At 45.2% G+C, this 26,177-nt stretch overlaps 2 protein-coding genes across 8 annotated transcripts in view; one reads left to right on the plus strand and one right to left on the minus strand.

Moving 5' to 3' along the window:
• The window catches only part of UBR1 (ubiquitin protein ligase E3 component n-recognin 1), a 531,921-nt gene extending 520,124 nt beyond the window's left edge, over positions 1–11,797 (minus strand). For 2 of the 4 annotated variants that reach the window (XM_033952834.1, XM_033952833.1), the window contains exon 1: positions 4,653–4,765. In XM_033952834.1, coding sequence (XP_033808725.1) covers positions 4,653–4,727 — 75 coding nt within the window. In that variant the 5' untranslated portion in view covers positions 4,728–4,765. Of the gene's footprint in view, positions 1–4,652; positions 4,896–11,778 lie in introns of those variants that run through there. The other 2 variants (XM_033952836.1, XM_033952835.1) reach the window with 2 other exon arrangements.
• The window catches only part of TMEM62 (transmembrane protein 62), a 111,707-nt gene continuing 90,443 nt past the window's right edge, over positions 4,914–26,177 (plus strand). For 2 of the 4 annotated variants that reach the window (XM_033952838.1, XM_033952840.1), the window contains exons 1-2: positions 9,989–10,205; positions 25,068–25,179. In XM_033952838.1, coding sequence (XP_033808729.1) covers positions 10,047–10,205; positions 25,068–25,179 — 271 coding nt within the window. In that variant the 5' untranslated portion in view covers positions 9,989–10,046. Of the gene's footprint in view, positions 5,103–9,988; positions 10,206–25,067; positions 25,180–26,177 lie in introns of those variants that run through there. The other 2 variants (XM_033952839.1, XM_033952841.1) reach the window with 2 other exon arrangements.

Here is a 26,177-nt window from a genome sequence, read left to right on the forward strand (position 1 = left end):
CCAAATATTATGTATGGTACCTTGTAACCCGTTCTGAGCTCTCTGGGGAGGACAGGATATAAAATAAAATAAATAAATGCATAAATTTAAAAAAATACATAAATAAAGTGCCCTTGCCCAGGGCTGCACTTCCAAGGATGCCGCCATAAGAACATAAGAATATCCCTACTGGGTCAGACCAATGGTCCATCAAGCTCGTTCTCATGGTGGCCAATCCAGGTCACTAGTAACTGGCCAAAACTCAAGCAGTGGCTTCCCCCATGTCTTTCTCAATAACAAACTATGGACTTTTCCTCCAGGAACTTGTTCTTAAAACCAGCTACGCTATCTGCTCTTACCACATCCTCTGGCAACGCGTTCCAAAGCTTAACTATTCTCTGAGTGGAAAAAATTTTCCTTCTATTGCAGATACTGCCAGGCCATGGGGCTCGAAAGGGCTAAAATTTCTAGGATTTGCTTCCTGAGCTTCTGTTTGCATGGCTCGGGAAGAAAGGCAAGACCCTGTGCTGTGTCCAAGTGGACTCCCAGATAATCCAAGTACTGAGTCGTTTGTAGATTACTTTTTCAGAAGTTGACTATCCAGTCCAGATCCTGTAAGAGGCTCATCACTTGCTGGGCCACACACTTGCTGTCCTCTAGAGAAGGGGCCCTGATCAGCCAATCGTCTAGATAAGGATGCACCTGGACACCCATCCAGTGAAGGTGGGCCACTACAACCACCGTCACCTTGGTAAAGGTGCGTGGCACCATGGCTAAACCGAAAGGGAGCACCACAAACTGGAAATGGTGCTGGAGTACATGAAATCTCAGATATTTCTTGTGAGCTGGAAAGATGGGGATGTGAAAATATGCTTCTGTCAAATCCAGAGAGGCAAGGAATTCTCACAAAACCACCACCGCTATGACGGAACAGACCATTCCATGTGAAAGTGGGATACTTTCCAAGCCCGATTCTTCTTTGGGAACTGGTTCTATGGTATGATGAATGTCTAAGAGTTGTTGTACTGTCACTTGGACTCTCACCTGCTTCTTCTGCCAAATGGCTGGGGAGTCGAGGAATAGATCTGGAAGGGCCCGAGAAAACAATCCTGTGCCCCTTCCTGATAACATCCAGAACCCAGTGGTTGGACGAGATCTGTTCTGACGGAAAATACCCAAAAATGACAAAGAAAAGCAGAACAGAGCCAAAGACTCCTTCCGAGTTTGATTGCAGAAGGGAAAACTGAGGAGGGTGCTGTGCTCCATTGCAGAAGGGGAAGAGTTTCAAGTTCTTAAAGCAATACCCTTCTGCAATTCACAGGAAATGGGAATCAACAGCTACAGTACGAATTCCTGTGTATCTGCAACAGAATCACTTAATCAGATTTACTCACAGCGTTAAATAAACTGACTGCCTGTCTCAGGGCAACTAAGGAATCTCCCCTCACACACACACAATAATGCTCTGCTTTTATTCAAGTAAAACAGATTGTGTGCTCCTAACACAAGTGAGATATGACTTCATCTACCATTTGGGACATACAGTATGAACTCCCTGTAAAATCACAGGTCAGGCATCCTGGGATACTGATTGATAATTAAGTGGTGAATCTTTTTGCAAATTCAAACAATCGTTACAAATTGTTTCTATCACCTGCAGAAATTTCAAAATTTTTCTCCCTCTGTCAAAAAGATGAGTCTGACCATCGTGATCCATACCATGATAACTCATATCTAGACTACTATATTGTGAAGACAAAAAAATTAAAAAAGAGGACACATGACCCCACCCCCACAAACTGAGCCATATGTACATGGCAGTAGATCAGGTGACCACAGTGGCATACCTAGCATATTTTGCCTTTATCTCCTCTGGTTTTTGCTTTCCTAATCTTCTCTTCCTTCCAGCATCTGCCCTCTCTCTCTGCTCCTTCCATCCACTGTCTGCCCTCTCCCACTTCTATATGGCATTTGTTCTCTCTCTCATCTATACTAGAGCCAGTATCTCTCTGTCTCTCTCTCTCCATCTTTCTCTGCTGACCCCCTTCCCAGCAAACTCTCTCTCTCATGCCCCTAATATCCTTCCCCTCTCCCTCATCTGATCTCTCCACTCCACTATGCCCCCTCCCCTCTATTCTGATCTTCAAGCCAGTTTCCTTCCTTCCACTCTGAGCAGCATCTTCTTTCCTGCCATGCAGTCCAGTATTTCTCTCTACTGCGCCCCCGCTTGCTTGCTTTCACTCCTAGGCACACTGCTGGAAGAGTAGTAATTGAGACACCTGCTGCAGGCTGATTCCTGAACTCTTCTCTCTGTTGCATCTCGCCTGCGCAGGAACAGGAGAATGCAACAAAGTAAGTCGGACACAGCAAAGAGAAGAGTTCAGGAGCCAGCCAGCAGCAGGTGTCTCAATTACTGGCATTACCAGCAACGAATCCGAGGCTTAGAAGACCGCGGGAGGAGGGAGAGACTAGAGAGGAAGTGCCTAGAGGAGAGGAAGACATCCAGATTTCAGAGGGGAGGTAAGATGCATTAATATGCTAAGTGGGATTGCGGGGTGGGCAGTTTGTTGTTTTAAAACCTGGACAAACACAAATTCCCCTAATTTTAAAAAAATGCGTAGACACTTACACAGTCCTCTAAAAAGAAGATTTGTCCAGGGAAACCCAAATGAATGATAATCTTAGCCCTATATTATTGGTCAAACCAAAAATCTTCCATCAGCTCCAACTAATTTATAATGCTGCAACACCAAGCAGCATAGCCACATCACAGCTTTCTACAAAAACCATACTAGCTACTAGTACACTACAGGACATATTTAAATATCTTTGATACTCAAGGTCAACATACAAAATGGGCCAGATTACCTACAAAATAAGTTAGCCTTCTACATACTATGAGGCCTCTAAGGTCCTGTCAAGGAGTATCACTATCTGTACCCTCATCAAAGGAAGTCTTCTCATAAGCAGCCCCAACACTCTGTAACTCAGTCCAAGAAGGGCTACAATTAACTGAAGACTACCGCTACTTCAAGAAACAAGTGAAAGCCTGGCTCTTTAGACCAGTTCCACATACTGTATTAAACTGCACATATAATTTGCCTTCAATTTAGCCAAACATTTATCACAATGACTTTGTCCTACCCATCTTATCTGCCTACATATCTCAACTGCACTTGCCCTTGGATGCCTATTAAGATACTTCACTGTTATTGCACAGCTATTGTGAGCATCATATCCATGTTAACTGAATGATTTAATGCATGCCTTTTAAATGTATTTCATTTGTATAGTGCTGACATTGTATCAAGGGAGCCAAGGTCAGTGCGAGCAGCAAGGGGAAGATATTGCTCGCACCAGCGAACATTTAAAGAGGTACACCGGGAGGGGGAGAGGCACCAACACCTCCCCTCCCCATGAAGAGGGCACCTGGGGCGGTCCGCCTCCCGGCCCCTCTTACTACATCACTACCAGGAACTCTGTTCATCAGGTAAAATGTCCCTTATCTGTACCCTTCTCCTCTACTGCCAACTCCAGACGCCATTCCTTCTATCTTGCTGCACCATATGCTTGGAATAGACTGCCTGAGTCAAAACATCAAGCTCTCTCTCTGGCAGTGTTCAAAAATCTAGGCTAAAAGCCCACTTTCTCAAGGCTGCTTTTAACTCCTAACTCTTACCAATGTCTGTTTTATCATTCCCTCTGTGAGAAATTCCCTAATCCCTATTTATCCCATTTGTCTGTTTTGATTAGATTGTAAACTCTCTCAAGCAGGGATTGTCTCTTACATGTTTAATGTACAGCGCTGTATATGTCTGGCAGCGCTATAAAAACGACAGTAGTAGTAGTAGTAATAGACAAGGCAGAGCAAGGGCCTTGAACCCTACATAGGGGACTCCAAGCCTGCCTCAGGCTGAAGGAGGAATAGCCTGACATGGGTTGGGAGGCCATCTGAGGTTTCAGCCCTAAACATCTGCATTTCTAATACCAGCCCTAGGGGCAGGAAGCAATTATCAGCCAAACTGGTGCTAGGAGTTGTGGAAGTTATTAGGGACAGTTCCTATTGGGCAATTGATGAAAACAGAAGGAGAGGAAGGTTGCACTTATATATTAATGTAACATTATTAGATTTAGAGACTATGGTAAGTGTGTGTAGGGTTTAACCACGTATTTATATTTGAGCCAGGAGAAGGAGTGTAATTGGTCGGTCCTGCCCTACACAGATGTTAAACTGCCAGTGCCAATCCTGGGGAGATAACCTGCTGCAATAAAAGCATTTGCTTGCCTCACCTCCAAAGCTACCAGGAAAAAAAAAAACAATGATAAAGCGCTTGGGCAGACGGAGATTAAAGTAGAATCCAGAACTTCTCACACCTTACGTCCACAGCCTCTCCAAGCAGCTGCTACAACGTAAACAAGAGACGAAAACAACCCGGACACTCCTGCTTTCAATCTAGTCCCTGTCGCAACGTATGCCCCAAGAGAATCCGTGACATGCAGAAGACGAAAAATATTTGTAACCCCTTCATAAGTATCATGCCGCCTAGGAAATCAGACGTGCCAAGTTCTCTTAGCCAGGCAATACGTCTAACGGATTTCTAAACCTACGACAAAGAGTTCACACAGAGAGTACTGGAATCCAGGAGCTCCTGCAGTCCGTTATCGAGACTCACCATAGCCATAGACTGCAGGTTGACGGGAGCACCACTGTTCTCCACTCCATCCCTACTATCCCCTTCGTCCGCCATTTTGAAAATCACTAATACTTGCCCCCCTACCTGCAAGCTAACCGGAAACCCGTTGCCGAGGAGACAGCGCGAGACAATCACGCCTTCCGGCTCGTTCACGGCAGAGTGGCAGTCTTCAGAAGAGAAGGCAGGAAAGAGTTGTGGGAAGCTAAGTGCTTAACGGCAGCGTGGCTTTTATCTGAAGCGCCTGGTTACTAGGCTCTTTTAACTGAGGAGGAAAGTGTGCATAGCTTTCTGTGGCCAAAGAGCTCTTTTTTTGCTCAGGAATAACTTTTCAGGCAAAATAACTTCAGAAATTACATGGAATAGGATTAAACTTGGCACGTCGCGGGGAGAAAACCCACAACTATTCAAGAATGGGCAGAATTCAATAAGGTACATAGAATAATGGGATCAAAAATGACATGTCGTGACATGCGGTGGAGAGACAGTAAATAGACATGCGTTCCAAAATGGACCACATTGAATCTGGGTTCCAGAGAAAGTAATCTCCCTTTTCCAAAAACAACTGCATTTGTTTGAAAAGGAGTTCTAGCTGTGAATCTTAGCATGTATGCATTTAGTTAGTTTAGTTTTATATCCTGTCCTCCCCAAAGAGCTCAGAACCCACCTTTTTTATATAGCCTTCAATCCTTAACCCTACTCCTCTGCCCTCCAACCCAGCCAGCTGATTAACGGTTCCCCTTAACTGTATCCATAACATCCTGTATGTTTGTCTTGGCTGTTTAGATTGTAAACTCTTTCAAGCAGGGATTGTTTCTTCTTCTTTGTGACATTACAGCGCTGTGGAGTCTGGTAGCGCTATATAAATAATACTAGTAGTAGAACGGGTTACAATTTACATTCAGTTCCTGCAGCGAAAAGCACACATTTCCCAAACTCAGGTCATTTCACTTAAATCCATTAGAGGGATCGGGAGAGCAGGCTTTCTCCCAGAAAGCAACACATAACCCTCTTTACAGGGGTGTCAAACTCAGGGCTCCTTTTACAAAGGCGCGCTAGTGGTTTAACGCGCATAATACTGCGCGCTAAACTGCCGGCGCGCAAGCCGCTACCTCCTCCTCTTGAGCAGGCGGTAGTTTTTATGCCAGCGCAGGGGTTAGCGCGTGATGAAAAGTCATGTGCGTTAACCCCGCTAGTGTGGCTTAATAAAAGGAGCCCTCAATCACATAAGGGGCCAAAATCTAAAACACTGGCTTAGTAGAAGTATAGGGTTACAATCTCTCCAACCCCACCCCAGCTCTGTGATGTAAACAAAATGAATTAAAAAAACTTTTCCTTTCTTTTAGAACCTAGTTCACACTTGCTGTCTAACACCAGCTCTGACAGGATACACATTTCAAATCTGAAATATTGTAATCACAAAATAGAAAATAAAATTATTTTTTCTACCTTTTGTTGTCTGGTCATTATTCAAATCATGTTGGTCCCAGGCTCTAGTTTTTCTTTGTCTTCTGATAAATCGCTTGCCAGGGTCTCCTGCCCATTTGTCATTTTCTTCTTTCTCGATGCTATCCATCCATCTTCCATCTCTGTCATCCCCTTCCATTTCCCTTCCCTCCCCCAGATATCTGGCACCTTTCCTTTTTTTTTCTCCATCCCCACAGCTGCAGCGATGTACCCCACCATCCCCAGATCCAACCATCTCTCCTTTTCTCAACTACCCTTTCATCCAGCATCTCTCCCTCCTTCCTGACCACCCCAGGGTCCACCATCTCTCCCTTTCTCTTCCCAACTATCCTCTTATCCAGTATCTCTATCCCCCCTACATACCATCCCTTGTATCCAACTTCTCTCCCTTTCTGTTCCTTCCCTCCCTCCATTCCATTGTCCACCATCTCTCTCCCTCTGCTCTGTTTTTAGACCTATTATTTCTTCTCCTCCCTCCACCCTTAGTCAGGCATATGCACATCACTTTGGACTCCTCCCCTTCCCTCCCTTCGTGTATTTCTACACCTGCCCCCCCCCCCCCCGAAGGCCTGCATGTTTTCCCCTTTCTTTCTAATGTCCTCTGGCTTCCCAGTCTCGCCTTCAAAGCAGCCTGCAGAGGATCGACGGTCAGCTGTAGCGATCCTAGCAGGCTGCCATCAGTCTCCGCAGAGGGAGCGTGCTGCGAAGGCTGACAGCAGTCTGCTAGGATCCCTACAGCTGACCGGCGATCCTCTGCAGGCAGCTTTGAAGGTGAGACCGGGAAGCCGGGAGAGAGATGGTGAACAATGGGATGGAGAAAGGGAAGGAACAGAAAGGGTATTTTCTCACAGGCCAAATCTAATTACATTCCAGGCTAGATTTTGACACCTCTGCTCTAAGACCTATTCCACCAACCACCAGGGTGGGAGGAAGGAGAGCTCAGGAAACTTTCCCTTTACCTGGAAGTTTGGGGTATGGCAGCTAGCTCTTAAATGCTAATGCAAAGTTTCAAGTTTCAATTTATTTCATATACCACTAATAATAAAACCAAAGTTAATCTAAGCAGTTTACAGTAAAAACTGTAATTGTATATAACATAGGGAATTGTAATTGTATATAACATGGGGTAAGGAACAAATTGTATATTGTTATTGTATATAACATGGGGAAGGGAACAAAAAAAACAAATTCAAACGACAAGACAAAATAGAATACATGAGGGAAGAGTAAGATTGGATAGGTTATAACATAGGCGGAAGGGGGACACAGGGGCCGTGGTCTCCCCAAAAATTGGCAGTGGCTCTGCTCCCCCACTGGTTGGTGTGTATTAGTTATTTCCTTTCTTCCCCCTAGTGGGACCCTGCTGCACAACTGCTTTCTAACTTTTGACTTTCACTTCCCCACACCTGCCTCCTCACCGGTGTTTGTTTTGTTTTTTTTAATCCGGGCTGCGTCAACAAGATCAGCTGCCCCAGAAGTCGTCATTCAGCAGTGATTACATGTTTCCACATAAGTGGGCTGCTGCTGAATAAAGGATTCCAAAGCAGGCCGATGGCAGCACGCTGATCTTGATGTTGCCCGAGATTTTTAAAAAAACCCCACCAGTGAGGAGGTAGGAGTGGGGAAGTCAGGAGTTTAGAGTCTAAAGTCAAAAGCCAGAAAGCAGTCGTGCGGCACGGTCCCGCTAGGGGGGAAGGAAGGAAATAACTGATACATGCCACGGGCTGGGGATAGGGAGTTGGGAAAGCAGGGAGGACAGATGCTCAGGGGCTTGACGAGGTTGGGAAAGGCAAATACTGCACGTACTGGGAGAGGGTTGGGAAGGACAAATGCATGGGCTGGGGGGAGGGGTTAGGAAAGAAGGAGAAGAGAGATGCTACACAGGTGGGGTAGTGGGAAGGGAGAGAAAGAAATGCTGTCAGAGGGGGAGGGAAAAGGAATGGAGAATTGTTGGACATAGATGTGTAGAGGGAGAATTGTTGGACATGATAGTGGTGGAGAGGAAGGAGGGAAAAATATTGGATGTTGAAAGGGAAGGGTGGGAGATGGAAAGGGATGTAAGAGGGAGCAATGTTGAACATGGTGGTGGAGAGGGTTGATGGAAGGAGAAATTTGGGCCGTGGGGAGGGACAAAGGAGGCTTTACAGGAGCCAAAGGATGAGATGGAGAAATGTTGCATTTGGCAGGAGAGGGGGTTGGAAAAGATGCACTCTGGATCCCCCCCTTCTCTCTCTCCTTTCCCACTCCCTGTGCAGCAAGGGGGGAAATGGGAGAAAGAGGAAGAAACGCAGAAAAAGCCAAGAAAAACAGAAACTGGAACCAACTTGATGGAAAAATAAATCCCTAGACAACAAAAGTTTTAAAAAAAAAAAAGTATTGTCTGAAATGTGTTAGTTTTGCAGACATCTTTGTATTCTATTAAACAGAAAAGGAAATGCATTTCTAGTTTTATGCAGCCCGCAGTGACTGTGCACCTGACACTATGGTGAAACCCTCTCCAGAACCTCCTTGAGTCCCGACTCCCCACCTACCACCTCCCTGCCGCTGAAATTTAAAATTTTCAGGCAGCCAACGCGAAGCCAGCCTCCCGCCTGCCCTGGAAATTTTCTTTCTGCAGCGTCCTGCCTACATGGAAAGAGGATGTGCTGCAGAAAGAACACTTCTCGGGCAGGCCAACGGCAGAAGGCTGGCTTCACGTCAACTGCCCGAAGATTTTAAATTTCAGCAGCGGGGAGGTGGTAGGTGGGGGAGTCAGGGACTGTCATACCGTAGGATCCAGCTGAGAGGGGAGGGCTGGGGTTGGGAATGAGGGAAGGACATGCTACAACCATATGGCTCCAGAAAAAAGGGGACGGATTGAGACATCTGGGTTTTACTTCCATTGAAAGCAATGGAAGTAAGGAGAACAGATTGAGACATCTTGGTTGCTTTCAATGGAAGTAAAACCCGGATGTCTCAATCCGTCCCCTTTTTCTGGAGCCATATGGTCACACTATAAGGGAGCAAGGACAGATGCTGCACAAGCTGGGAGGGGGTAGGGAAGGACAGAGGCTGCATGGGATGGGGGTTAGGAAGGGAGGGAAAGAGACGCTGCTGGTGGGTGAGGGAAGAGAAAAAAAAAATCTTAGACATAGGTGTGTGGAATGGGAGATCCCAGCCAGTTGGTGGAAGGGAAATTAGATACAAGTTATTACATGCAACATGGTAAACCCAGGACTGGATCCAGTTGACAGCCTAAAAAAAAAAAAGAGAAAGCTTGGAACTGGCAACTCCTGCAAAGTGCATCTCACTTCCACAGTCAGGGGCATCAGGTGACCTCCGATTTATAGTCTCCTACCCACTGAATTCTAGGCTGTATGTCCCATAATGTATCCGGATAGATCTGACAGAAGGCTAGGACTAGCTTTAAAAAAAAATCTCTCTTGGAACTGGTTAAATTGGAAGCTCTGTAATTCAGATCAGATTTTTTTGTGATCCCCCCACCTCCTTAGACATTCCTGAAAGTTTCTTGACTACAGTACTGTATACCCTTACATCTTTCCTTCATACTGTAGCACGTTTTGTGCGCTCTACTTCAGAATATGAATTATAGACATCCATCCACATGCAAATGATACAGTCAGAAAGCAAAATAAAATTCCTAGGCAGACAGAGACGCAGTTTGTCTCCTTCGGAGTCCTTCACTAGAAGCTACTGTTTCGTGGCGCTGTCTCTCCAGGTTATATCAAATATCGCAGACGTTTTTGCATTGATTCAGACTGGTCAGAATCCTCCAATTGGATCATAGAGATGAGGACATAGAGGGGGTCATTGGTAATGGAATACGCGTGTCCTGTAGACCCGGACGACGTCATAAAGCAGGAAGTTGCTGCTCTTTAATTTGGATCGATGCCGGTTTAGCGCAGGACAATGTTGTTGAAGATCTTAGCGGGGCTGTTAGTTGCGGCTGTAATGGCGATATTACTGGACCTTTACAACACTGCGGAGGTGCCAAAACAGCATCAGAGGTGGCAGTCGCAGTTCCCGGCACCTGGTGCAGAGGCTTTTAATGTCTTCTGGGTGGTACAGGTAAGTTTCAAGTTTATTAGGTTTTTATATACCGCCTATCAAGGTTATCTAAGCGGTTTTACAATCAGGTACTCGAACATTTTCCCTATCTGTCCCTGTGAGCTCACAATCTATCTAAAGTACCTGGGGCTATGGAGGACTGAGTGACCTGCCCAGAGTCACAAGGAGCAGCGGAGGTCACCTGATGCCCCTGACTGGAAGTGAGATGTACTTTGCAGGAGTTGCCAGTTCCAAGCTTTCTCTTTTATTTATTTTAAGGCTGTCAACTGGATCTAGTCCTGGGTTTACCATGTTGCATGTAATGACTAGTATCTAATTTCCCTCCCACCAACTGGCTGGGATCTCCCACTCCACACACCTGTGTCCAAGAATTTTCTTTTTCTCTTCCCTCGCCCACCAGCAGCATCTCTTTCCCTCCCTTCCTAACCCCCAACCTATGCAGCCTCTGTTCTTCCCTATCCTCTGAGGGCATCCGGGCCCGGCATGTCCTCCCCCTTCACCTCCACTCACGTTTTTGGTATAGGGGAATGCCGGCTGCGGCAGTGACTTTGAAACGCAGCCTGCGGCCTTCCTCGTGCAGCGGTCTGTCCAGGCTGAAAAAGGAAGTTGCATCATTAGGTAGGGAGGCCGCAGGGTGCATTTCAGAGGCGGTGTTGAAGGCTCCCCACACCTTCCCCGTCCCCCCCACCCCGGGTCACTATTATTTTAAATGTTATGGCAGCCCTGGCGCTGTATCCACCAGATGAAACTTCTTACCTCGGCCTGCCCCGGAACAATTCATGCAGCAGCCACCCGCCTAGGCGGGAACATGAAGTCGCTGCTGAATGAAGAGTTCTGGGGCAGGCCGAGGTTAGAAGTTTCATCTGGTGGATATAGCGCTGCGGCTGCCATAACATTTAAAATAATAGCGATCCAGGGGGACAGGCAGGCAGGCAGGTGTGGGGAAGTCTGGAGTTGATGGTGCCACAGGGTCCCACTGAGGAGAGGGAGGAAGGAAGGAAGGAAAAGGAGGAACTGAAGCATTTGCAATTTTTTGGGAGGCCACAGCCCCTGTAGTCCACCCCCCCTCCCGACGCCTATGAGTTCAGCATGCATGTAAAAAATTAAACTTGTCGCTGAACAAAGGCATAGATTCTCAAAAAATCCACATTAAAAAATGACTGCCATCGCAGCGGTTCTGGTGGTGATTTAATAAAGCGAGTCATTCTCCAAAAAACGCTCATTCAAATGAGGTTGGCAGAGAATAGCAAAGACTCACTAAATTTGCATGTGTCCATCACTGGTGATAATGATGAGCACATGGGCAGAATAAATGCAAAAACACAACAGCAGGAGAGATGTCCAGTCTCTCCCACTGCCAACTCCCCCCCCCCTCGTGTAGTGGGAGAGATGCCTATTCTCTCCTGCCACAAACACCACCCCACCCCGAATGAGGAGAGATGGCCACTCTCTCCCACTGCCTAGTGACACTCCCCCCCCCCCCCAAGCAGCAGGAGAGATGCCCAATTTCTCCTGCTGCCACACAACACCCCCCCTCCCGTGCCTCCAATAACCTGTATCCTCTCCCTCTTACCTTGATTTTAGATCACTGACCAGAGGGATGCCTACTCCCTCCGGCCAGCTGGCCTGCCTCTTCAAAATGGGCCTTCCACTACCTCGTGCATCTCTAGTAAGGGGCCTAAGGTTCTGATTGGCGCAGGTTGTTTAAGGCCCCTCCTATGGGTGGGACCTTAGATGTCTATGCCAATCAGAGCATTAGGCTCCTCGCTGATGCATCTGGGGAGGAGCCTAAGGCCCTGATTGGCCCAGACACATAAGATCCCTCCTATAGGAGGGGCCTTAAACAACCTGGGCCAATCAGAGCCTAAGGCCCCTTCTTGGTGCATCCCAGGAAGCACTAACGAGGGGAAAGCCCATTTGAAGAAGTGAACTAGCTGGCCAGAGGGAGTAGGCATCCCTCCGGTCAGCGATTAAAATCAAGGTAAGGGGGAAAGGGTGCGGGTCGTCGGAGGCATGGGGAGTGTTGTAAGGCAGCAGGAGAGACTGGGTATTTCTCCCGCTGCTGGAAGGGGGGGGGGGTTGCTTGGCAGCAGGAAAAAGTGGCAACTCTCTCGCTGCTGGGGTTATAAACAATGCTGTCACTGTACCAGCACCCCTAGACCAGTCGCTGATTTTTGTTGCCAGAAGCCTACGCTGCTCTTGGAGAATGGCTCAGTGATATTGAAGAATCCACCAGAGTGCTCATTTCAGTATTGAAGAGCCTATTTGCATGGCAGTGTTAGAGACTGCTAGAAAGCTCGAGACCACAATAAGCTGTTTTGATAATCCGCCGCTAAAATGTGTGCATGCTAAACCATCGGAAACCAGTTTACCAATCACATTAAATTTTTTTTGTTTGTTTGTTTGTTTTTAAATTCTTTATTGATTTTTAAAACTTAAATAGTGCAATACAACAAATGTAACATATAAAAATACAATAAAAGCACATTCAACTTACACATGTTTTTTAATCAACCATTTTCCCCCACCCAATGATTATTCAATAAAACACAATAACATAGATTACCACAAAGAAACCATACCCAAATCTAATTACTAATATCTCCCATCCAGTCACCCACCCCCAAATGTAAGTACCCTAGAACTAATCTAAGACCAAAATAATCCCCCCCCCTCCCTACCCTGGATATGTACCTAAATAAACCAAAACTAATTCACATCAATAATCAATTACAAAGATGTAACATAAGATGTCAATGGGCCCCATATCAAATTAAATATATTTCCATGTCCCAAATTATCAGCGTTTATCCTTTCAAGTCTATAACTGGAGCAAAGACTTGCCCACCAGAATGAAAAATTTAAACGATCAAAGTTTTTCAATTTTTGGGTGATCATCTGGATGGCTGTCCCAGTCATTATAAGGAAAAGACGGCCTTTATATTGATCTATAGAGGGCTTGCCTTAACATGTAATATTGTACCACAAATGACAATAGAACAACAGATGATCCAGTGTCCCGATGTCTAAATGCCATTTTCCGCTCTGTCAATCTAAGCTGTGCCGGATGATTTGGAGGTTCACAGCGCAGTCCAGCCGTTCCTGAAGAAGGGGGTTTTCACCCCCGAAACGGAGTCCCGTTGGACGTATTTACATCTGCTGGCTGTTTGTTTCCACGGAGAAGCTAAGTACTTCCCGTTGGTTTTTTGAGCTTTGCTGGATATGGACGCTTGATACTGTACTTTGGCCCCCTGGATAAGGGGTAGAGACAATTGCAGTGAATGGTAGAGTGTGGTTTTTTTATTTCTTTATATATATTTTTTCACACTCAGCACTGTTGGGTGCATTGTAATCACTTAAATTAGCATGGAGTAGAGCCCGGGGATGTTTCACAGTTAACACTCTTCTGGGTGTAAGCCAGTGACAGCCTTTTCCCCTGGGTGTTTCCAGCGGGTGGCTGTGTGACTGAGGGCTCTTCCGTGCACACAAAATTTATTGCAGATTGCTTTGAGTAGTTTTACCATTCTTGCTCTTGACTCTCCCCCTTATCTAGTTTTATTTCTTGGGGTTTGGGAGGTTTTTTCCTTTTTTGTGATTTTTCTACCTCCCATTTATTTTTGGGTTTTGCGACTACTCTAAATGACAGTGCCAGCATCTATTAGATTTAGAATTATCTAACTTGTGCAACCTAACAGGGGTCCAAAAAGATCTGTGTAACAGAAAAAAACATGTTTGTCTTATAGATGCTGACGCTGTATATTTCATCCTCCAAGTCCAAATTCGTGGCCATCGAGACACAGAAATATACTGCTTTATCTCAATGCTCCAAATGTCACGAAGACCATTTTTTTGGTTTTTTGTTTTTTTCAAGAACTCAGATATTAATTTATACCACCTGGCAGCCTGATGTCCTAATGAATCTGTCTAGAAGAAAAGAATCTGCAGACTACAATAATTTTTTAGATTTTGCCAATTAGGGAACCCCTTCTGAATGGCTTGCTTCAACTGCAACCACTTATAATTTTGAGAGTTAGCTATACCAAATTTTTATTGCAGTTGTGAAAACTCAAGCATTTTTCCATTTGAGATAACATCATAAGAATTGCCGCTGCTGGGTCAGACCAGCGGTCCATCATAACAAGCAGTCCACTCACGCGGCGGCCCTCTGGTCAAAGACCAGTGCTCTGACTGAGACTAGCCCTACCAGCACACGTTCTTTTTCAGCAGGAACTTGTATAACTTTGTCTTGAATCCCTGGAGGGTGTTTCCCCTATGACAGACTCCAGAAGAGCATTCCAGTTTTCCACCACTCTCTGGGTGAAGAAGAACTTCCTTACGTTCGTACGGAATCTATCCCCTTTCAACTTTAGAGAGTGCCCTCTCGTTCTCCCTACCTTGAAGAGGGTGAACAACCTGTCCTTATCTACTAAGTCTATCCCCTTCAGTACCTTGAATGTTTCGATCATGTCCCCTCTCAATCTCCTCTGTTCGAGGGAGAAGAGGCCCAGTTTCTCTAATCTTTCGCTGTACGGCAGCTCCTCCAACCCCTTAACCATCTTGTTCGCTCTTCTCTGGACCCTTTTGAGTAGTACCATGTCCTTCTTCATGTACGGCGATCAATGCTGTACACAGTACTCCAGGTGAGGGTGCACCATTGCCCAGTACAGTGGCATGATAACCTCCGATCTGTTCGTGATCCCCTTCTTTATCATTCCTAGCATTCTGTTCACCCTGTTCACCCACCGCATATTGCACCGACGGCTTCATCGACTTGTCAATCAGAACTCCCAAGTCCCTTTCCTGGGAGGTCTCTTCAAGTACTGCCCCAGACATCCTTTATTCGTGCATGATATTTTTGTTACCGACATGCATCACTTTACACTTATTACATTGAATCTCATCTGCCATGTTGATGCCCATTCCTCGAGCCTGATTATGTCACGTTGCAGATCTTCGCAATCCCCCTACGTCTTCACTGCTCTGAATAACTTTGAATCGTCCACAAATTTAATCGCCTCGCTCATTGTATCTATGTCCAGATCATTTATAAAGATGTTGAGCACGGGTCCAAGCACCGAGCCCTGTGGCACCCCAATGGTGACGCTCTTCCAGTCCAAGTATTTTCCATTTACCCCCACTCTCTGTTTCCTATGCTCCAGCCAATTTTTAATCCACATGAGTATTTCACCCTCGATTTCATGGCTCGCAATTTTTCGAAGTAGTCGTTCATGTGGAACCTTGTCAAACGCCTTCTGAAAGTCCACATATACAGTGTCGACCGGGTCGCCCTTGTCTATCTGCCTGTTTACTCCCTCGAAGAAGTGCAGCAAGTTTGTCAGACAAAATCTGCCTTTGCTGAAACCGTGCTGGCTGGTCCTCTTCAGACTGTGTCCGTCAAGGTGATTAATGATGCAGTCCTTTATCAGCGCCTCTACCATCTTTCCCGGTACCGAGGTCAGACTCACCGGTCTGTAGTTTCCTGGGTCTCCAAGTGTTCGAATCCCTGCTTGCATCCATTGCTTCCAGAATATCCCAGACTTGCCAATTTGAATCTTGGAGTTTAACCATATGGACTGATATGTGGATTTCTCTACTGGAGTATCTATTAATTTGTTAATAAATTTCAAGGTTTTTCAGGTGTCAATTAGAATACTATTGTCTTTTACATAACTAGGTGATTTGATACTCAACACATGGAACAGTCTCAATGGGGACATCAATTGCCATTCTAAGTATAACCAATCTGGGAGATTTTCCATGAGCTTGGGGATACCTATAAAAGTTGGGAAAATTTACCCCACCGCTGCAATTGGTTTTTGTAATGATACTAAAGCAATTCGAGTAGTTTTACCCAGCCAAATAAACTTTACCCAGCCAAATAAATTTCTTATAAAAGGACCCCTGAAAGAAAACTGGCTGCATGCCCATTTGGTAGTAAACCACAGGCAAAATCATCATCTTAACTGTTTGAACTCTCACCCACCAAGAGAGATACGACCATGGAGATGATGCGGTATACAAACCTAAGGATTAGATTAGATTAGAGATGTAAGGGGTTCCATTGCTCACACATTTCTGTGACCTTCAGCAATAAGGATCTTTAATTTACTTTCATTGTTTCTTCTAGCGTTTTCTGAATCCAAATGCCTAAATATTTTATACCCTCTTCTTTCCAAAGAAAAGGTAATGTGTCAAATAATCCTTTTGGACAGTGAATATTTAGCGGAAGAACCTCAGATTTATTCCAGTTTATTGTTAAAGATTCTGCCATAGTACCTGAGATGCAACATTAGTTAGTTGATCCTGATATAAATTTAATAGATGAGGTAATAGGGTAATCTGAAATGATTTGTAAAACTCTACAGTGAAACCATCACCACCACATTAAAGTTTAAATCGCATAAAGTTTTGAGAATCTGACCCAAAATTATTTGTAGTAATTTCTCAATATTAATGAGAACTAAAAGGTTCTGGAATGCCTTCCTTCCCTGATGTGCTATTTTGGAAAGGAAATGCATTGGTGGTGGTGGGGGGGGGGTTGCTTTCACTACATATGGACGAATGATTGAAGACTGGCCTGGAAAAGAAGCCTTTGCAGCATTAAGGGAAAAAGGCTACATCACATGATAGAGGAAGGTTACACTATTGCAATAAGGGAAAGGTTACATTGTTGCAAGTGAGACAGTAGATATAATGTTTTGAAGATGACTGCTACATTGTCTCGGAGAGAGGGTGAGGTCCCTGAGTTGAAAGGAAAGAATAGGTTTTGTTTTCAGTTTTTTCCTGAAGATGTGATAGTTCAGTTCTGTTCTTATGATCATCTACAATAGTATATCGCAAACTGTGTGCCGCAGCACACCAGTGTGCCTCCTGAGATTTCTGGTGTGCCGTGACACACTGGCGAGGAGGAGAGTCGTCCACGCCAGCTGCCTGCCTACAGGACATGCCTCTCGCAGCGAGAAGCACATCCTGTAGGAAGTCAGCCAGCACAGATGACTTTCCTCCTGGCCAGCGTCTCTCCTCTTCTCCCTGCACCTCCCAGATCTCTCCACCGGTGGGATCGCGGCCAGATGAGTCTCCGCCCATGCATGGACATTGATGGATACCTTCCAGCTGGGGCACTGAATTTAGTGTGCCACCAGCTGGAAAATTTGCGAGATACTGATCTTTAAGATGCTGTACTTCTCTCCTCAAAGCCAGGGCCGTGGGTTCTGCCTCTGGGAAGGCTTCCGGGTCAGCTGTGGGCTGCATGCAGGCCATGGCTTTGAGAAGTATGGTAGGGAGTTGTCCAGAGGAGGTAATGTCCACGGAAGAAAAACAAGTGAGAATAGAGCGCGTTGGAACACGGAAGGGAGGAAGAGGGGCATGTTGGGATACGGAAGGGAAAAACAGGACCGTGGTTCATAAGTATGAGTCTGATGCAAGTTGGGCATTCTTAAACCAGGGACTGCCTGTATTCCAAGCCTGGTAGGGTGGCCGAGTCAATTATGGATATATTAAAAGAACTCTTGTAGATTAGAGCTATGCCACCTCCTCTTTTGCCAGGTCTTGGAGTATGTAGGATACTGTAGTTTAAGGGGCAGAGTTCTGGGCAGTTTGCTTCTTTGAGCCATGTTTCAGTGAAGAAGGCGAAGTCTATTCAGTTCATTTAGCAGCAAGAATTTGTTTGATACTGATCTGGGGTTGGAGTTAGGCAGAGAGCTTCAGGAGCTGCTTCTACTTTAGGTAGAATTTTGGTAGGGCTTTTTGTCCTGCCTTGGTCCGCACAAAGGTCCACATGTGGCCCTTTGGCAGTGGCCCGCCTGTCACATGACCCTTTAAAGAGCTACTTGGCCGGGACCTGGAGGGTGGTAATAATAATAACTTTATTCTTCTATAACGCCATAGTCAGATGACTTCTAGGCGGTTCACATCGAAGAGGGCTGGACAATCAGCGAATTACAGAATGCAAGAAGTGAGGGTACAACTTATTACACAAGAAATAGATAAAAGGAAAATAAGAAACTTGAGTAAGAAATATGGTTCTCATGTATGCAACCAGGGAATAGAAGCTGAACAATCAACGAGTTGCAGAATGTGGAAAATGAGGGAACAACATATTACACAAGAAATAGACAGAGGGAAAATTAAACTTAGGAAGTTTGGTGAGGCTTCTGTTTAGGAGATGAATCTGTCAAACAGTACAGTTTTAATTTCTCTCCGAAAGGCACCTTAGGTCAGCCTGGCTCCATTGATGAAATTACCAAGCCAGAACTGCTGTTTGCTTGCTTGGAACATGAAGGACCTGTCCAAAAAGGACTTGTATTTGCAGCCAGTGATCCTTGGGTATGCAAATATGTTATCCCAGGATAAGCAGGCAGCCTATTTTTACATATGGGTGATGTCATCGACGGAGCCCCATTGCGGAAGCCTTACAAGCAGGCTTGCTTTTAGAAACTAGAAGTTTCGAGTCAGCTGCACCGCGCATGCGCAAGTGCTTTCCCGCCCAGCACAGGGCGCATCTCCTCAGTTCTCAGTTTTCCATAGAGCCGAGAAGTCCCTCTTTGACTCTCTGCGTTTACCTTACTTACTTCGTGCCTTCTCTCACCACGGTTTGTGTTCTTTTTCTTCACAAATCACTGTATTTCTTTTATTTCTAGTTAAAAAAAAAAAAATTTATTTCTTCCATTCGGCTGCCGGGACAGGCCGCTCGGCCGCAGCCCAGGGGCTTCAACTTTGCGGCGGCTGTTTTTCCTCCTATGTCCCGGCCAGCAACAGGCTTCAAGAAGTATAGCCAATGTCAACATGCGATTTCTCTCATGGACCCACACAGTAGGTGCCTCAAGTGCCTTGGGCCAGACCATCACCCGAAGTCATGCGAGCAAGTGTGCTATTCTTCAACCTCGAGCCCTTAAACGTCATCTACTTTCAGTGGAGAAGCTCTTCGGGATGGATTCGACCACTTCCTCGACTCCGAAGCCAACCTCGGTCTCGCCTTCGACCAAGGGTCCTCCTGCCTCCACTGCTTCGACCTTGAGCCTCATCAGACCTTCTTCGTTTGCAGTGGCTCTTTCCTCGACGACATCTGCTGTATCTTCCCCCATATCCTCAGGTCAGATAGCTCAGCAGAAAGTTCCAGTGGTGGTGCTTAAGGTGCCTAAGACTTCCAAGTTGAAGCACATTTCCACTGCCTCTGTGGAACCTCCAGCCAAAGCAGGTGGTCCGGTTTCAGATGCGGATCCATCCTTGCCGACTTCTTTCCAGACCATGTTAGAGAAGCAATTCACTAATATGGGACTGAAGCTTGTTACTCTAATCCAGCCTGAGCATTCTGCAGACTCCCGTGAGGTCGAGCCTCTTCCTATTCCTCAGTCTGAGCCTACACACTCTATGCAGAGAGTAGAGTCTCTGCGAGTGTCTGGTCTGGCATCTATGCACGTGAAGCAAGGAGCAGATTCTTTGCAAGTTCCTCGACAGAAATCCTCACACTCCATACAAGGAGCAGAATCTTTGGAAGTGCATCAAGGTTCCTCCATCAAGCTTCTGGAGCTTCGATCCACAGCTTCCAGCCTTATCCATTCTTTGGTGGCATTGACTGCTTCCATCTCCGGGGCGAAGTCTCCTCGATCCTCAAGATCTGCTTCCAAACACCATTCTCACCGACGATCGAGGCCTTCCTCGAGGCATACTTCCAGGCATAGCTCTTCTTCCAAAGAGCCTCCTTCTTCAACGAAGCCTCGATCTACACCTTCCAGTTCTACTAGCCAACTGACTCCTTGATTGAGGTCTCTACTTCCACACCTCGAGGACTCAGCGGTTTCGATTGCTTTGTCCAAGTCTCCCTATTTTTTTATGCCTTTTTTCCTGCCGAAGCTTCATCTTTGACCCAGGCTGCCTTGACGACCTCGAGTCCTTCTCAAGGCAAGGCATTGGCGGATCAGCATCTTTCTCCTCTTTTCTTCGTCAGATGGCAATTGACTTGGACCTTCAATTGGATTCTGGTTCCAAATAGTCTAAGGAGTATCTCAGTCATGCATCTTCCTCAGCCTCCAGCAGAGTCACTTAAGCTTCCTCTTCACAAGCTTTTGTCTTACTTTTACCAGATGCCTGGAGACTCCTTATGCAATTTCAGCTGTTCCAGGCAAATTAGACTCTAGATATAAAACTCTCCATTGCAAAGGATTTGAGAATTCACAGTTATCTCACCAATCCCTACTTGTGGAGTCTTCCTTGAAAAGGTCCCATCCTTCCAAGGTTTATGCTACCGTTCCTCCTAGAAAGGAAGGGGAAACTATAGACAAATTTGGACATCGCATCTATCAAAATGCCATGATGTTCTCTAAAGTCCTTAATTACAATTTCCATTTTATCACTTATTTTGAGTTCCTCATTGCTCTTTTGCCTAAATTTCTCAGTTATTTAGATACTCAAAAGCACTTTGAATTTCAAGAAGTCATAGCTTCTCTATCACATCTACTTCAGTCTTCTTACAATGCCTTTGAGTTGTCTGCCAGGGCGGCTGCTTGTTCTGTAGCAATGCGCCGCCTTGCCTGGCTTCGTACCATTGACATGGATCCTAATCTTCAGGACCGCATGGCTAATATTCCTTGTGCAGGTAATGACCTCTTCGATGAATCTATTGAGGCAGCCACTAAGAAATTGTCTGAGCATGAAAAATCCTTTGCTTCTATTGTCAGACCTAAGCCAAAGCCAGCTCCTGCCAAGCCTGCACGCCCTCCTCCTATTTACTAGAGGCGTTTTGCTCAGAGAGCAGCTCCTTATACTTGCCCTCCTTCCAAGAAACAGCAGAATCAGAAGCAACAGAAATCTCAACCTTCTGCTGCACCTAAGGCTACACAGCCTTTTTGACTGTTTAAAACAGAGCATAACCTCCACCGTTCTGTCTCTGAACTATCTTCCCCCTATTGGAGGTCGTCTCCATCATTTTTATCACTGATGGGAGACAATCACATCTGACCTCTGGGTGCTGTCAATCATCAGAGAAGGATACTCTCTTCATTTCACTCAGGTTCCACCAGAGCTTCCTCCAAGAGAGTATCCTTCCAATCCATCCCAGACCGCCCTTCTTCTTCAGGAAGCTCAAGGTCTGCTTCGCCTCCATGCCATCAAACCAGTTCCTTTGGAACAGCAGAACAGGGGGGTTTTACTCCCGTTACTTCCTTGTTCCGAAGAAGACAGGCGATCTGCGGCCCATTCTGGATCTCAGGGTTCTCAACAAATTTTTAGTCAAAGAAAAATTTTGCATGTTATCCCTGGCATCCCTTTATCCCCTCCTAGATCAGAACGACTGGTTATGCTCTCGATCTCAAGGAGGCTTATACTCATATTCCCATTCATCCGGCCTCCCGCCAATATCTCAGATTTTGGGTGGGTAATCTGCATTATCAATACAGAGTGCTGCCCTTTGGCCTGGTTTCATCTCCCAGAGTGTTCACCAAGTGCCTGGTAGTGGTAGCCGCAGCTCTCAGAAACCATGGTCTTCAGGTATTTCCCTACCGGGATGACTGGCTCATCAAAGATTCAACATCTCAAGGGGTTATTGTAGCGATCCAACAGACTATGTGGTTCCTACAGAGTTTGGGATTCGAAATCAACTTTCCCAAATCCCAACTTCAACCCTCTCAGAATCTACAATCCATTGGAGCTGTTCTGGATACTATCCAACTCGGAGCATTCCTTCCACAACAGCATCTGGACTCTGGAAGTCCTCCTTCAACTCTGTCATACAGTGTCTTCCTGCTGCTCCATATCAGTGAGACACATGATGGTACTCCTGGGTCACATGGCCTTCACAGTAGACGTGACTCCTTTTGCCAGACTTCACCTCGGAATTCCTCGGACATTGGCATCTCAGTGGATGCAGGTTTGCGACCCACTTTCTCGACACATTGCAGTCACTCCTTCATTGAGACAGTCTCTCTCTGCTGGTAGATGCTCTCTTCCAATCTCTCCAGAGGCTTGCTGTTTCAAACACCCCCTCATCAGAAGGTCCTCACAACAGATTCCTCGACCTACGCTTGGGGTGCTCATCTCGGTACTCAAGGCCTCTGTACTCAAGGCCACTGGACCAGTACGGATTGTTAGTGTGTCATCAATCTGTTGGAACTCAGAGCGATTTTCAAGGCTCTCAAAGCTTTTCAACATCTTCTTCAAGATCAGGTAGTCCTAATTCAGACGAACAACCAAGTCACCATGTATTATGTCAACAAACAGGGAGGGACGGGATCTTCCTCCCTTTGTCAAGAAGCTCTGAAGGTTTGGGACTGGGCAATCTGCCGAAACACCTTCCTCAAAGCTGTCTACATCTAAGGGGCAAAAAATTGCTTGGCGGACAACTTGAGTCGTCTTCTGCAACCTCACGCATGGACACTCCATTCCTCACCTCTTCATCACATTTTTTCACAGTGGGGAACGCCTCAGATAGATCTCTTTGCAGCTCCCCACAACCACAAACTGCCTCAGTTCTGCTCCAGGATCTATTCTGCTCATTGCCTTGAGGCAGATGCTTTTCTTCTAGAATGGACGAATCTCTTCCTGTATGCATTCCCTCCATGATTCTGACTGCTTCTTAGTGGCCGAGACAACCTTGGTTCTCCTTTCTCCTTCAACTCAGCAGCAGGGAGCCTTACCTTCTAACAGTTTTTCCCTCTCTGATTACACAGAGTCAGGGATCTCTGCTTCATCCCAACCTGCAGTCTCTACACCTGACATATTAGTACCTCTCAACATAACTCCTCTTCACAATGTGTAAGAGACATTTTAGAGGTTTCTAGGAAGCCTACCACTAGACAATGCTATCACCAGAAATGGACTAGATTTTCTACGTGGTGTTGTTCTCACGATAAGGAGCCTCAATATTCGTCCTTATCTTCTTAGACTACCTTTTGCACTTATCCACCTTTGGCCTCAAGTCTACATCGATCCGAGTCCATCTCGGTGCAATTGCTGCTTTCCATCAGCCTATTGAAGGAAAACCCCTTTCTGCTCATCTGGTGGTTTCCAGATTCATGAAAGGACTTTTCAATGTCAAACCTCCTCTCAAACCACTTCCAGTGGTTTGGGACCTCAATGTTGTTCTTACTCAATTGATGAAGCCTCTATTTGAACCAATGTCTATGGCTTATCTGAAGTATCTCACTTGGAAAGTGGTGTTTCTCATTGCCCTCACTTCTGCTCGAAGAGTCAGTGAGCTGCAAGCTTTAGTTGCTGATCCACCTTTCACTGTGTTCCATCATGACAAGGTGGTTCTCCGTACTCATCCTAAATTCCTACCTAAAGTGGTTTTGGAATTTCATCTCAACCAATCCATTATTCTTCCAGTGTTCTTTCCAAAGCCTCATTCTCATCCTGGAGAATCATTATACTCTAAGGATTATACATTAACTTCAATCCTCAACTTCAATCCTTCAATCCTTATACTCTGGACTATAAATGTGCTTGGCCTTCTATTTGGAATGTACCAAATCACACAGAACTGCTCCTCAACTTTTTGTCTCCTTCGATCCAAATAAGTTGGGACATCCTATCTCTAAGTGTACCATCTCCAACTGGATGGCTGCTTTTATCTCCTGCTATGCCCAGGCTGGATTACCCATACAGAGTAGAGTCGCAGCCCATAGGGTAAGACCAATGGCAGCTTCAGTAGCTTTCCTCAGATCTACACCTATTGAGGAATTTGCAAGGCTGCTACTTGGTCCTCGGTTCATACTTTCACTTCTCACTATTGTCTGGATATTTTCTCCAGACAGGATGGCCATTTTGGCCAGACAGTATTACAAAATTTATTCTCCTAAATTGCCAGCACTCCCACCATTCCATTCTGGTTAGCTTGGAGGTCACCCATATGTGAGAATAGGCTGCCTGCTTGTCCTGGGATAAAGCACAGTTACTTACCGTAACAGGTGTCCAAGGACAGCAGGTAGCTATTCTCACAACCCACCCACCTCCCTTGGTTGGCTTCTCTGCTAGCTATCTGAACTGAGGAGACGTGCCCTGTGCTGGGTGGGAAGACACTTGCGCATGCGCGGTGCGGCTGACTCGAAACTTCTAGTTTCTACAGGGATTTGTTTGCTGGCTCCCTCCTCTCCCTGCTGGGATAGAGGAGGCTGCTGCTCAGCTAGGTTTAAAATGTAAAGAGCCGCTTGGCTGGGTCTCAGGGGATGGTAGGCGGGGCTTCCTTGTAGTAGCCGTGTGGTTTGATGACCAGTAGGGAGAGGAGGAATGGAGCCAGCGAACATGTTCGCTGGCTCCCTTCCTCCTCTTCCCTACTGGTTTGGAGTAAGCAATATTAAGTTGTATGACCTCGCCAACAACAAAAAAAAGTAAACTAGCTACTTTAAAAAGGGAGACAGATGATGACACCAGGAGACAAATGGAGGCCAGAGAGATGGAAGGAAGGCCAATGAAAGAGAAAAGGCAGGCATAGCATAAAGAATGGGATGAGGGGCAATGACAACTGTACTTATCATAACTTGGGGGGGGCAGTTATTTTGACCTACCGCTGCCACCCACTGGAGCAAATGGTTGGGAAAACTTCATAGTGTAAATTATTTTTTATTGAATAACTTCCAGAATTCAGTAAAATATCCTAAATGTACAAATAACTCCTTATGTAATCTGCCTTGAAACGCAAGGTAATGGCGGAATAGAAATCACTAATGTAATGTATTAACAAGTATGTAACACAATCTCATTGTCTAATCAAAATATGCTCATCTCATATCAAAGCAGTAAAAGCTGCACTTTTCCCAGCTATGAAACAAGAACCCAAACAAGTGGTGTAGGTGGTAACTCTTAAAGGTGAACCTGTATAATATGCAACTTTTTTTCTTCCTTCTCAGTTTTTCTTCTTTGTGGTCACAGGTTACAGATTTGCACATCAGTAAGTTTCTTCATCCCGAGCGAGCCTCAGACTTTGAGAAGTTCTGCATGGAAAGCATTGATTTTATCAAACCATCCCTTATTCTGGTGACAGGTATAGAATTTAGAAACACAATGTTTGTTTCTTCCCTTTTGATGGCTGTTAGATTGTAAATATAAAAAATTTGCAAAGCAGGGAGCTATCTTTCATTTTGCATTTACTTTATATTTTTTGTAGTCTATAAAAGTTAATCAGGTTCACATCCTTTTTTTATATATATAACTTTCTAGTTTTGGAATTTTGAAAGAACAAGTGAGATAATAATGTGTTTGCCACCCCCAATTAACACTGATAATTCTACTCAACTTCAATCCTTAATGTTTGACTTTGGTAGCTCTACATTGAATCCATTAATTTTGGGTGACTTCAACATCCACTTTGATGATCCCAATAACAATTACACTAAAACTATTCTTTCTTACATAAATCAATTAGACCTTTATCCACTTTTAACAACGCCGACCCACCAGGCAGGACACACAATTGATATGGCTCTAATAACTACATCCGCAAGAAACAATTTTTCAGTAAATTGTTGTCTACCAGTTCCATGGTCAGACCATTTCTTAATAACAATCAAACACACTATCTCACATAAACAACCCCACATTAAACAACAATCAATAAACTTTAGAGACTTCAATGATCTCTCCTCTGACTCAATTCATTCTACATTTAAATTAGATTTTTCTGAATCTTCGACTTATTCCATAGATGATTTAATTAATCACTAGAACGCTGCTATTAAATTATTACTAGACAAACTAGCCCCAGTGCAAACAAAGATTATTCCAGCTCACAAAATTCAGAACCCATGGTTCACGGCTGAACTTTCTCTTATTAAGAAACAACTAAGGTCATCAGAACGAAAGAGGAGAAAAGCAAAAACTAAAATAAATTTTCAATGTTTCACTGAGCAATCCAAATTCTACAAACAAAAAATAAACCAAGCAAAAATGAAATTTTATTCTAACAAAATTTTGAAAGCTAAAAATCCATCAATTCTCTATACCATTCTCAATTCAATATCAAACATAAATAAACAGCAATCA

Source organism: Geotrypetes seraphini, chromosome 7, assembly GCF_902459505.1.
Source record: "Geotrypetes seraphini chromosome 7, aGeoSer1.1, whole genome shotgun sequence".
Taxonomy (NCBI): domain Eukaryota; kingdom Metazoa; phylum Chordata; class Amphibia; order Gymnophiona; family Dermophiidae; genus Geotrypetes; species Geotrypetes seraphini.